Source organism: Agelaius phoeniceus, chromosome 2 (genome assembly GCF_051311805.1).
Source record: "Agelaius phoeniceus isolate bAgePho1 chromosome 2, bAgePho1.hap1, whole genome shotgun sequence".
Lineage (NCBI taxonomy): Eukaryota > Metazoa > Chordata > Aves > Passeriformes > Icteridae > Agelaius > Agelaius phoeniceus.
In genome coordinates, this window is record NC_135266.1 from 32,404,540 (window position 1) to 32,417,374 (window position 12,835).

The 12,835-nt window shown below is 38.1% G+C and overlaps 1 protein-coding gene across 1 annotated transcript in view; it reads right to left on the minus strand.

Annotated features, from left to right (window-relative positions):
* The window catches only part of ATP10A (ATPase phospholipid transporting 10A (putative)), a 110,830-nt gene that overhangs the window by 23,911 nt on the left and 74,084 nt on the right, over window positions 1-12,835 (minus strand). The window contains exons 8-10 of the mRNA XM_054654992.2: window positions 4,484-4,701; window positions 2,800-2,994; window positions 763-1,324 (exon numbers count right to left, since the gene is read on the minus strand). Coding sequence (XP_054510967.2) covers window positions 763-1,324; window positions 2,800-2,994; window positions 4,484-4,701 — 975 coding nt within the window. The remainder of the gene's footprint in view (window positions 1-762; window positions 1,325-2,799; window positions 2,995-4,483; window positions 4,702-12,835) is intronic.

A 12,835-nucleotide genomic window follows, 5' to 3' on the forward strand; every position in this document is an offset into this window, starting at 1 on the left:
ACAGTAAATTAGATGCAAACTGATTAATGCAAACTGAAACCCATGAGTTTCCTCTAACTTATGAAAACTTACAGGATTCTTTTTGAAACCAACTGATTACAATTAGCTATTTAAAGTTATCCCTGCTTCCCAGGACATTTGGTTGCTGAAGAATTCTCCATGCTTTAGGGAAATTCCATGTTCACAGCTACATGTCTGTTTCTTGCTAGTCAATTATGTATTTGAAGCCAAGATTTCTTGTCTGAACAGCATCTCTCCGTCTTTTGCCACAACCTTTCTGTTTTGATGGCTGATTGATTCACACTGCCCTTTAGCAGCATAGTTAAACATGAAAAAATGTGCTGCTTAATGCAACATATTTCAGCAAATGGATATAAGGACTTACAAATGAAACAGAGGAAAATAGGAATAAAAAGTACTTCAGTTTCATGTAAAATATTCAACTGTCCAAGCATTGCCAGGCAGGTTTTTCTAAAGAAATGTAAATTGCTTTGTCTCAGTTGTAAGAAATTCCTTTAAAATAAAGCTTACAAGTAGAAGATCTTCTACAGAAATTATCTTCATTCTTGTGAAGTAAGGAACCAGTAATTTGTTACAGAAAACTTGCAATAATTACAAAGTATTATAAAAGAAGAGTAATGGTTGCCATTCTACAAAATTAAAAGCATGCAAATCTACTTGCTAGACAAGGCATTAAGATATTATGAGATCTTCAGCAATTGACTGGCCCCCAACCCTCCCAAAGGTAAGTAAGAGGTGTACCTGAAGAGCAGGGGAGAAGAAGATCCATAACAACTGAATCTGCTCCTTTAGTGTAAACATTTATTTCATCTGTGAGAGGATGCCTGACCACTACTGACATCCTCTTCCTGACGGAATCAAAGCCCAATGTATGTAATACTTCAAAGTTTAAGGTTCCCAGGTGAGGTAGCTCCACTGATACCTGGTCAGACAGCCTTCCAACCAGAGAACAGTTATATGCCCTTGCTGCATAGACGAGAGCAGCTTCATCTGGACTCTCTGCTTCATAACGGAGTTCTCCTTCCTCAGGTGCACCCCCCAAAGCTGTCCTGCCTTGCTGGGAGCTGTAGCCATTGTTATTCATCTGTGCAGAGTATGCCAGCTTCTCTTCCAGTTTTAATAAAGTGCTATCTGTAGATGTAGATGAAAGCGTGCTCAGACCAAACCTGTGCATTGATTTGCTCGTAGCTAGACTAGAGGAACTGCTGCTGTTAGATCCGGAGGTCAAGCGACTTGGAGTGAATCTTCGTATGAAGTCTTCAATGGTTTTTACTGGAGATTTTAGTTCAAATCGGTCTCTAACCTTGAGATGAAGAAAACCCACCAATGAACGAATGCCAAAGAAAAGTTGAACAAGAATTCTGACACTGATAGTCAGTCTAAGCATCTCCAACTAAAGAGTACAATTTCTTTGAGGACAAAAAGTAATGGTATTTGTATTTTGAGAAATGAAAGTAAATGGACAACACTGATATAACAACAACAAAAAACTCACTAGAACTTCAGAATTATACCTGTGTACGAAAGCACATATGTTTGTATAAAAACAGTTTTTTCTTCTTTCACCTCTTCAGCTATGACAAATAGATAGTCTATCAATGTTGCACCATCACCATCAGCAGTGCATACTAGAAGCTACCATTAGTATGAACTTGTCATCCTTCATGCATATTCAGAGAAGGTAGTGAAAAAAAAGTTAATGCAATATTTTTCTATTGAGCAGGGTGGTATCTTGCAGAAGTAAAGTTTAATGAGAATATGCCAACGTTGAAAATATTCTCAAAAGACACATGTTGCGACAAGTAATTTCCCCCGTCGCTTTCAGCATTGAAGCATTTTGCTTCAGACTTACCATTCATCTCAGTTCACACAAATCTGTTCTAAAGACACAGTAGCAACACTAGTAATAGCATATTCATAGTAATATATATTATATTATTGTATAACAGTGTAGCATTCCTGAAACAGCCGAACTGAGCATTCTTCCAAATGTTTCCTTGGCACAAAACCACATCATTTTGCAGACTAGTTCACTTTTTATTCCAATCTGGAACAGAAACAAAGCGCAGAATTTTCTCCAGAATGGAAATTCCAGCTGCTGGCGAGCTTTAATATTACATTCCATTATAGTTTTGTCTTACAGATCATCTTGGGAATGCATTCTTGAAAGTCTCATTCATCAATTACACTAGTTAAAGGCCAATTTAAGCCCTAACGATCATTATTTCTCATAATGAGCTTAAGATGCATCTTTTACATAATTTGAAAGTTTTAAGTGATGTTTTTCAGGTATATTTCTCTTTTTAAACTTTTTAAAAATGTCTCATCATTTTCTTAATTTAATCCATATATATGAAATATTTATTCACTGACAGCTTATATCCCTTTCTGGTAAGTTTTGCACATTTACAAATGAGTTTCCACACATGCTTACATATTTATGCTTATTAAATGAATAAATTACAAGAAATCCGGAGAGTTTCAGAGGTATCTTAAAATTGTCAATGAAAGAATATCTTGTCATGGAGGCAAGTGAAATAGCTGACACACTCCATTCAGCTAATGCATTATTAAACTCACTCAGTTCTACAAGTCATCAGCGCCCTAGCTGTTTCTCAGTAGAACAGGAGGTTTTCATTTCCCTAGCTTACCAGGGATAATTTAGTAATTGGCAATAATGAATTTGATAATTTAGTATCAAGGCAAATAAAATAATTTGATAATTTAGTATCAAGGCAAAAGAAGCCTGAACTCTCTTCTCCTTTTTCTTTAACTTACCTTCTGTCGGGGCTGATTAGGTGCAGTAACCACGACTGTGTTACAAATAGTCAAAGCTATGAAGAAGTCGAAAACGTCACACAGTTCTGGACTCAGATGGGATAATGGCTGTTCGTGGCTCCTCATGACCTCCAGATGCTTTGCACATTCATTCACCTTTTCTAACAACCTGGGGTCAGGTGTGATGTCCTTCTCCTAGTAAGAAATACCAGTGATTAATATCTGTGCTTCTACATTTCCAAAGCAGCAACATGCAATTAAAGCATCCACAGCAGTGTCAATAACAAGAGTTTTGGGGTGGCCTTACACCACAGAGTAGAGGTGGAAAGAACTGTAACACACCCATTCTAGACAATAAACAGTTAACAATGAGCCTACTGGTAGAAATGATGTGAAATATTTATAGCAGCAATATTTATCTACTTTGGAGGTAGTGGAAAGGAGGAGAGTTACATTCTAATTTTCCTCCCTCTTTCCTGTTTAATTCAAGACATTTATTATCTAATACTAAAGTATGGTACACTGCAGACCAGAGGTGTGGAAAAAATAGACGGCAATGACATTTAAAGTTTGGCTTTACATCAGCACTGTAGAAAATAAAACCATCTTCAATTGTTTCTTAGAGAACAACAACCACCCACACATTTGAAGTTAATTCATGAGGGTTTTTTACACTGAAACATTGAGCCCTTTCAAGTCTATTTCATCAGTATTTTCCACTTATTTAATATAATTCTTGTCAGAGCAAACTCCAGTATTTTGTAACACAGAGGGAGGCAAGGATACAAAAGATTAAAAGATAAACTGATCTAAGCCTCTTTTCTCAGTAGAATATTATCTCTTGATGCTCAGCAGCTGATGAATATGAGCAACCAAAGAACTCCATGTATAAAATCTGCAGCTTGGAATTTTATCAAAAAAAGCTTACTCTTCTTGAATGAAATCAAGAAATTCACCAGTGCAAAAAGCATCTTTCTTTGTCTATATTTGTAATTTGCTTTAAGGGTGAATTATTGTCAACAGTGCAACAATGCAAAATCCCTGAATAGACACAACTTGGCTCCTCTCTCCTCTTATTACCTTTTAGCTGATGTAAAACTTACACAGAGTCACAGCAGTATAAAATAAACCAAAAGAAGTTGTAAGGACATAAAGTCAGCAACATTTTGAAATTTAAAGATGTTTAGTTTTCAAAATACAACACATGCAGTCAACTGATAACTACTGAAACACACTGAAACATATGCTATGGTATATGTCAACAGTGTCTAAGAATTGTAATACATGGTGTCCACCCCAGCACTTGATAGTTTTAAAATTCTCTGACAAAATAGAAAATAATTTGCATATGCAAACAATTCAAGTCCTTGACCTCAATGCTATTCTGAGCTTCTGTAGATAAAAGGAAGACATACATTTTCTTTCCAAACTCAAATTATAACTCAAACCAACGTTTCGGATTGTCTTTACCTTCAGCTTGTTTGCGCAGACAAGGCATTTTGATAAGATCTATGCCAACACTTCATTGTTTTTGTACAAACAGCTGTGACTACAGAAGGAAAACACCAAAATGAAATCTATAAAGAGTCACACAATGTGCTATGGATTTCTTTGCCTTTTTCTTTCCAAGACATGGTTCTATTACAAGATACAGGACACTGTGCATTTAGTTCTCATGACTTACCATTGGGCTACTGAATGCAGTGTGCTTCGAGAGTATGCTGGCTCTTTTTGCTTCAGCTCTGCTCCCCGTGCGCCGGTGGGTTTTGGTGCTCTGGCTCCTGTGAATCACTTTGATGCTCTGATGGCTGCAGATACTGTCCCGCTGGGACAGAGTTCCTCCTTTTGGGGCTGCCTCTTCTTCTTCTGAATCAGGTTCTTGGTACATTGCTAAGCGTTTGGCTACCAGTAAAAAAAAAAGAGGGACAAATGTTGCATATGTTCAAAGTGGCTTAGAAAGAGAGAGAGGGGCATGGTGACTTTTTCAGGTGATCTGATTTTAATATTATGCTGTGCTTTCTCAGTAATAATCTCCATTACCAGGAGATATAGTGTAGTCTTAATTGAATGGTAGTATCTAATGGAGGATGCAGATAACATAATTAGAAATGTAACACAATGCACTGTCTCCCTTGTCATCACATTCTCTCTGAAAGGCAGTTAGACGCTACAGTAATTCAGTGCATCCCTGAAGACTATTCTCCAGCTCTGCCTGATGAAATCAACCAAATAATTTGGTCTTCACTTGAAATCTGAGTAGGAAATAAACAATCCAGAAATTTTTCATGTCATTTCCAACACAAATTTCAAATTAAGTATTTTCCAGCCAACACGTCACATCTACGAGTACCAGTTACTGAAACCTGAAATGTACCCAGAACACCACACCTACAGAGCACTACTGGTTTTGTTTTACACACAGAGATGAGGTACAGACAGCATTAAAGCCTTGCTTAAGCTCAGGGCCATTTGCTGCAGAGTGGAGACATGAACCCAAATTCTAGCCTAGTGTTAAAACCACTGTGGAGCCTGTGCCTTCTTCTCTGCATGACAGGACAATGCAACATGCACTATGAAAAGCAGGGGACCCTCACCTACTGCAACACTTGTTCCTATCACCATCTGCTGCAGTGACCAATTCCTGGTTTACACAGAATGAGTTATTCCAAACGATATATTTTAGATGAATACTTCCTCAGTGAAGAATCCAACCAAGCCAATTAATGCTAGAAAACAATCCTGGCAGTTGGATATAGAGAAATCAAAAAGGAAACAGAAAGCAGAGGTGTGAAACAGCTGTGGAATCCCACCCTTCTAATGACAGGCTGTACAAAAGCCTGTTGTACAGCCTATATACAAAAATATGTACAACATATTTTTTCATTCCTAAAGACCATGGACATTTAGTATCTGGGTGATTCATTAGGCGGGCAAATGCCACTCTAACAGGTATCTATTTATTCCTTCATTATGTATTCATTGAAAAGTTTTTCATTATGCTTTCAAAATAATCCACACCATACAGTACAAGTTACATACTTGTGGCTGTTTGCTTCGGTTCTCCAGTGTAACAAATTAGATTTTCGTAATAGCAAATGATAAATCACTAGCATGTAAGTTAATTATTCAGGCCTTTAACAAACAAAGAAATTATTTCAAAATACTTCCTGAGAATAATCTTGCATTTTATAGGGTGAGTTTGGCACCCGATCGCTTTTAATGTAGCTAGCTTTACAAACAAAGAAAAACCCATCCTCACTATCCACTGCAATTTCCAAACACGTTTTAGCTGTCAAAAAGCAGCTGGAGGAGTTGAAAGCAGACCACACACAGTACATGGTGATAGCTCTATCACTACAGTATCATGCATCAGAGGTTTTTTCAACTCCATTTGAAACATGTATAGGCTTTGTCTGAAATCCAGGAAACGGGAGTTTCTCAGTCCTGGCTGTGACTGCTCACCTGGTCACTGCTCTAACTCTGTGCCCAAGTATGCAATTCCTCCACTGCACTCTGGCTCCTCCTGGCAAAAAATTCAGACCATGGATGAAGAATGGACCATAGCACATTTGGAGACAGAAAGGACACACTGCAGTTCACTTCTGCCCCACAGCTTGAATAGAGCCCTGCAGCCCAGGTCCTGAGGCTGATGGTGAATGACTGGGGAGTTTTCTTCATTAGCATTATTTGGTGGGATACATGTTCCTCTGTGTCATGTGGCAGGAAAGAGGCTGAGCAACATCACATTCACTGCTGTGTAGGCAGCTGCTCCTTGAGCCACACAGCTTCCAAGAGAATACCACAGCACTGCTGCCTTTTCCTTTCAGGACCTGTCTAGTTCTATGATTTGTATTACAGAACCTACAGGACAGCTCAAAGAATTAGGGAGGCCACTGGTCTCCTTGGCCCTTTTGTTGCATGGTAACGAGCTACAAGTAAATGAAGTTCATTTCACCTCCAAAGGCTGCTTCCTGCAATTTCATGCATGTGCTTTTGGCCGGTGCAGTTCTAACCTCTCCCATCACTTCTGCCCACTAGTTCCCACTTTCTTCTGCTCTGTAAGCTTCTGTGTATTTTCCCAGTGGAAATGCAGATCCCTATAGTGTGAATTTAATTCAACTGATTATAGGTTTGTCTCTCTCAGAAGCAGTCTACACTGAGGGCCCAAACTGAACTGCAGCACCTACTAAGCAGAGATCCAGGCCCTGGATCAAGAGGAGACCCAGACTGTGCCAGACTGCTCACTGCTCAGGAAGGGAGGAAGGAGCCATGTGGATATCACAGTATGTTAATTTAAGATGATGCCTCAAGAACCAGAATGGACCATCACACTGAAGAGCTTTTGTCCTTCTCTCTACTGGGGAGGTATGATGGAGTGCACACCCCAGGATGAGACCCATGCAAGGGCAGTGCCCAGTCAGACAGTGCAACCTCTGCCTTCATCATCTTCTGCAGGCTCCTTGCTACACATGGCTAACCCCAGGCTGAAAAAACATTGCTCAAGATGACACAGCAGTAAGATTTTCCACACTTTACCAACATTTAAGATTTAAATCAAGTGTAAGAAAAACATTTCTGTGGCTCATTTTCTCTAGAAGCAAAACCAGCCTCAAGCAGAACTAGTGCTGCATATGGACATGGCCACTTTCAGGACAAGTGTAAGAAAAGTTTGGATTTGCCACAGGGATAATATTTTCACTATAGATGCTGGACATTTGAATGCTAGACAGAAATCTGAGCTGCTTCTTCTCATAACAGGTAACATGCCTTGACAGGGAAAGAGATGTTACAATTACTTCAGCTTTGCAAAATGTGCCACTTAGTTGGTCCAACTCCCTTACAAGCAGAGGTTTTTTTTAAAAGGATACATTTTCTTTAATAATCACACCTACTTTAGGTTTCTGCTCTGAAAATACGTCTTGAGATATAAGACCTCAAAGATCCTGAACTGAATATAATTTTATTCCCTGTATAAAAACCCTATGGTTAAGCAGAGAATGCATTTCATGTACAATACAGTTATGGCTGCATACCATATCTCTGGATTCCTCATTGCTCTTTCTTCTATTACATCTAAACATATTTTGTTTATTCAACATAGCAAAAGCTGTTTCCTAATGCAGCAGTTTATTTATTAGCATTACACTGATAGTGTGGTTCTTTTTAGTCTCTATAATAATAGCTATCTCTTGCTCCCTATACAGGTTTTATTGTAACACATCCATTTAATTGTCCTTGCCCCTGAGAAAAAGGAGGAAAAAGGAAAGTAGGAACAAGACTAGAATCTCATTTAACCAAATAAAATGCAATTCTTTTGATACAAATGGTGTTATTTCAGTTTATACCAAGGAAAACCTGACAGCAACAACAAAAAACAAGCCTCAGCACCTTTCAGCATTTTCTCAAGTGCAGTCTTACACATAATGCAGCAAGAATTGAAGAGTTTAAAGAAATAATGAAGCGCGGTTCAATCGTTATGCTCTGGCTAAGGTTCACACTGCTTCAGCTGTGCAGTGCGTGCCTCTCTGGGAACATGCTGTTCTCTCCACCCACTCAGCTCCCTCCAATTGAGAACCTTTTCCTGTGAACATTATAACCTGAGAGACATTGTTGTGGGATACTTTTCAGTGTCAGCACTAAAAATTGATGGCCTTGATCTTTTTTTCTATCCAGTTTCTTATTAAGGGCAAAGACACAAACAACTTTGGTAACACAGCAATGCAATTTATGAAAGTCAGATTGCACTATCCTGTACTCCACTTTATATTTATGACACAAAGAAGAAACAACAGTTAATACTTATTCCATTAACCTTCTTTTATTTTTCATAAGACTGCAGAAGCTATAAATAAAACTCCTGTAATATCTGCCAAGTACTGAGAAAATAAATTCTTTATCTTCTTGAAGATAAATTCTTTTTATTTTAAAAATCCTTTTCTTTAATTTCATTTCGATTTTGGTTTTTTTTTTCTGTTTTACCTTCCATGCCATATATGCTCCATGACAAGGAGTCAATTTCTCAGGCTGACAGAGACTGTTGCCACACAGCCAGATGTTCCACGAACTTGAAATGTGAGATTGGGAACCTGTAAAGAATTTCCCTTCAAGCAGCATGAAACTGCAGACCCCTCAAGCCAGAATACTTAAGCTGTCTCATTGTGTGGGCACTATTTCACCATGGAAAAATTCCATTTTGCCACAAACCAGTCAATAAGGCTGCTACTGAACTGTCACTAAGTAAATCTGTATGTGCAGCACTTACACCATCACACCACTTTTTTTCTTTATTATTTTATAAGTGCAAGTTTATTTCACTCTAAAGTGCACTCTAGTGTCTACATAAAGATTGAGACAAGCAGCTAGAATGCTATAAATTTGTACAAGTTGGCTAACATAATCTTAATTTATTTTGCTAGAACTTGCCCATAAGAGCAAGCCTTGAGATAAGAAAGCACCAGAGATTTCCCTTCCTCTAACCTTTTGACATCCCCAGGGGCTTAATAACATTAAGTCCTCTGTTAAGAACCCTTTACTCAGAAACTGAGATGATTCCTTTTTTTCTTGAGATTTTTCAGAGAAAATGTTAGTGTAGGTATATGGTTAGAGAGAAGTAGAGTAGTACTTGTCTCTAGGGATGAGTTATTCTGTCTTTTATAGGATTTAAAATGGGGCACTCACTCCCTATGTACTGAGTTTTACATCTCCTCATACTGGCTCTCTCCTTAGTTACCAATTAGAAATTTTCAAAAAAGCAGTAAGAAAGGTAAAGAGAAAGTACAAAAAAGCTACACAGAATGCCTGAAGCACCCAGTTCTGCTAAAGATTTTCAGCTTTCCAGGAAAGGCTAGATGGACTATCCTGGTTTCTGAAGCTCGTCAAATGTTAAAGGTGGCAGATGAGAAATCCCTTTGGAAGCAACCACTGCATTTATGGAAAAGGTTTTTCAATTTCTATATCCTAAAGAAAAAATAATTCTCTAATATGGCTGGACGATGCAAGCTATGTTCTCATGACTGCACACAAAAAGAGTGAGAAAATTCCACTACAAAACAGCCCCCTGAAGTAGGAAAGATTTTTTTTAACATAATGTATTTTCCTGTAAAAATTAGTTGCTAGCCAACCTTCATCAAGAAAAACTGGACAGCAGTAAGAAACCCATTCACTCAGATTTAGTGATTGAGAAACTTTGTTAAACAAGAGAAAATCACTGAGGTTTTTATCATCTACCTTCACTTCCATAAACTTCTCTTATTGTCATGTTGTCTATAGTTTTTTCAGTCATTGGAAGGAAAGGGGAGGAATTCAAAGAATGAAAAATTCAGATTTTTCAGATTTGTGTGGTTGTACTCATGGAGATTCAATTTGTGTTTTGTCAACAGCTTCATACAATGGTAGCTAAAACTAGAAAAACAGATCACATCCCATAGGCAAGAGGGTGATTAATGCAGCATTTGGAAAACAACTACAACAAATGTCAGGCCAAGACCATCTGGTTGTAGCTAAATCATGTAAGGACTTCCAGAAGCACAGTGGGCTTTTGGGCACCTACTGTCTCTGGGATTAGCAGGCAAACTTGGGGCATGGCCAGTTCTAAGAATTGTTAGGAGCTGCCTCCTAGCCTGAAAGAAGAGTGCTGGTATGGCCATGCAATTTGACATATAGGGAAACAACACATTTTCTCTTTTTTTTTTTAATGCTAACATTCTTTTGGACTAGAAGGTACTACTGATTGGAAGAGTAATTCTGGCATTTAAGCAGAGTATAGTGCCAATGGGTATTCTGTAAATACCCAAGACACTTATGAATGGGAAAATCATTCTTCTACATGGAATGGTCCATGGCATACCCTGCTCCTAAATTAACACTCTGCCAGCCAAGAAGAACCTTTGGAGAAAATAATAGTCATACAGACATGAGGTGGGAATTCTCTTTGTTTGTACAGAGAATTCTACACGACAGAGAAATAGGTACGATGGTACTAGACAACCGTCATAGATGACTAAAAAAAATCTGATAAATTACATCCCTGAAGTGTTTAATTTTCTCCAGTAACTGTAAACTTATCGGATTACTATCCTCCATGCAAATATCAGCAATTAGGTAACTAGTATCCCATCCTTGTCAATACAGTCTCCACAGGAACTAAATGTGCAGTGCAAATTCCCATAGTTTGATCCAAATCAGTGCATAATCCACCACCAAAATACTGTAAATGACCTCAACAGTGATGGGTATTTCATAGTGCTTCCATCATGGAAGTATTATTACGTATGCTACATTCCTGGATTCCTCTTCAGTGCTAAGGTTTTGCATAGCAGAACCTATGAGTAATACTTTGTACTACCTCCAGCTCATTCTGTCTCACACTAGTGCAATTTATTGCCCTCTATTATTTATGCTTTTGTCACCTCTTGTCTAGACTATAACAATGCAATACTCTTAGGCAAAGCGCCATCCACCAGTCATAAGAAACTTGGAGCTTATAGAGAATTCTGGAGGAAAATGTTTTCTCCAGAACATTCATGAAAACTTGCTTCCCATGCCTAAAAATGAATTAAGTCTCACTCAGGGTTTCTGTTTTTATGTTAAAGCATGTAATAATTGCTTCAACCCTGCACAAGGTCTGCATAAACCTCTGTGATGAAAATCATAATTAACACGTCCATGTCTGATGCAAAACAGAACTCTCCCTCATAATCATAAAGCTCACCTTTCACATGGGGAATTTATACAGCTTTGTGGTATGAATTTACAAGGAAAAAAAAGGATAGTCCCACCACTCAAGAAAAAGACATGCTGCCTCAAGTATGCCAAACTGAACACAGCATAGAATACACCTTTAGCTCCCAACCCCCCAGAATTGTGTAATGCATTTGTAGGGAGAGGAGGAAGGGGAAAGATCAATCTCCATGTCAGGGAACTCACGTGCATTGCTTAATGCACTCCCTGGGTGCAAGAAAGTGAGATATGACAATGTCAAATGCAGTATAGTAAAAAGTAGAACAGAAAAAAATGGGATAATTTCTCATAACTCTGAATAAATTTTAGGGAGAAGAGCTTATAAAACAGCATAGAGGAAATTTATGATGGCTATTCACAATCTGTTGGTTGAGTAATTAACAGATATGCAGTAGTCCTAGATTATGCAGAAAAAAAATGCTTTAAAAGAGAATAAGAGTTCAAAAGTTCGGAAATTTCAGACCTCAATTTGCCAGTGTAGACATAACTCTCCTGCTCTGTGTGTGTGCATGGCTTAGCCCAAGAACATAGGGCCTCCAACTGACTTCAGTGGAAAACTTGCCAGAAAATCTTGCCATGGGAAAAAAAGTCTGCTACATCTTAACCTTGTTCTTGGATATGGCTGAATGGTGCTGTTATAACTGAAATTTCTCTCCTAAAATTTATGCCTGAGGCAAACATCTGGCATGACAAATTTGAAAGAATAGTTAAAAGTTTTGTCCAGCTATCCAAAACTGAAAACAGGATCTTATCATGAGCAGAGTCAAGCAACTGAAATGACAGGCACTGCTACCCCACCATAGCAGAGCGAGATTATTTCCATCCTTAGACATCTACTTTTACAGTGCAAAATGACCTGTTATTGGCAGCTTTTGCATCCTGACCCATGTGCACTTATTTTAAATTAACTTCTTCATATAAAGTGCTACTCAAAGTTTGATTCCAAGAAATAAACCACTGTGCATGAAAAAAATACTTGGATATGTGAAGATGTAGTGTCATTTCTGAAACAGATCAAAAAAGGCAAATGCATTTTACTTGACTTTCTAGCATATATGGCAGACTCAGATCACCCCCTAAGTGAAAGATTTTAGAATTTTCTATTTCACTAAACCTGAGGTGCAGAGCAGGATGGCATCAGTTATAATGTATGCAGGAAATTCAGATACTCTGGTACAAGACACAGAAAAGTGGCTGACAAATAATTTGCAAGTAAGCACACAGCAATGAAATGTTGTTGATGCACACCCTAAAACCAGAAAGAACTGTGATAGACATTTTATCATATCTAAACAAG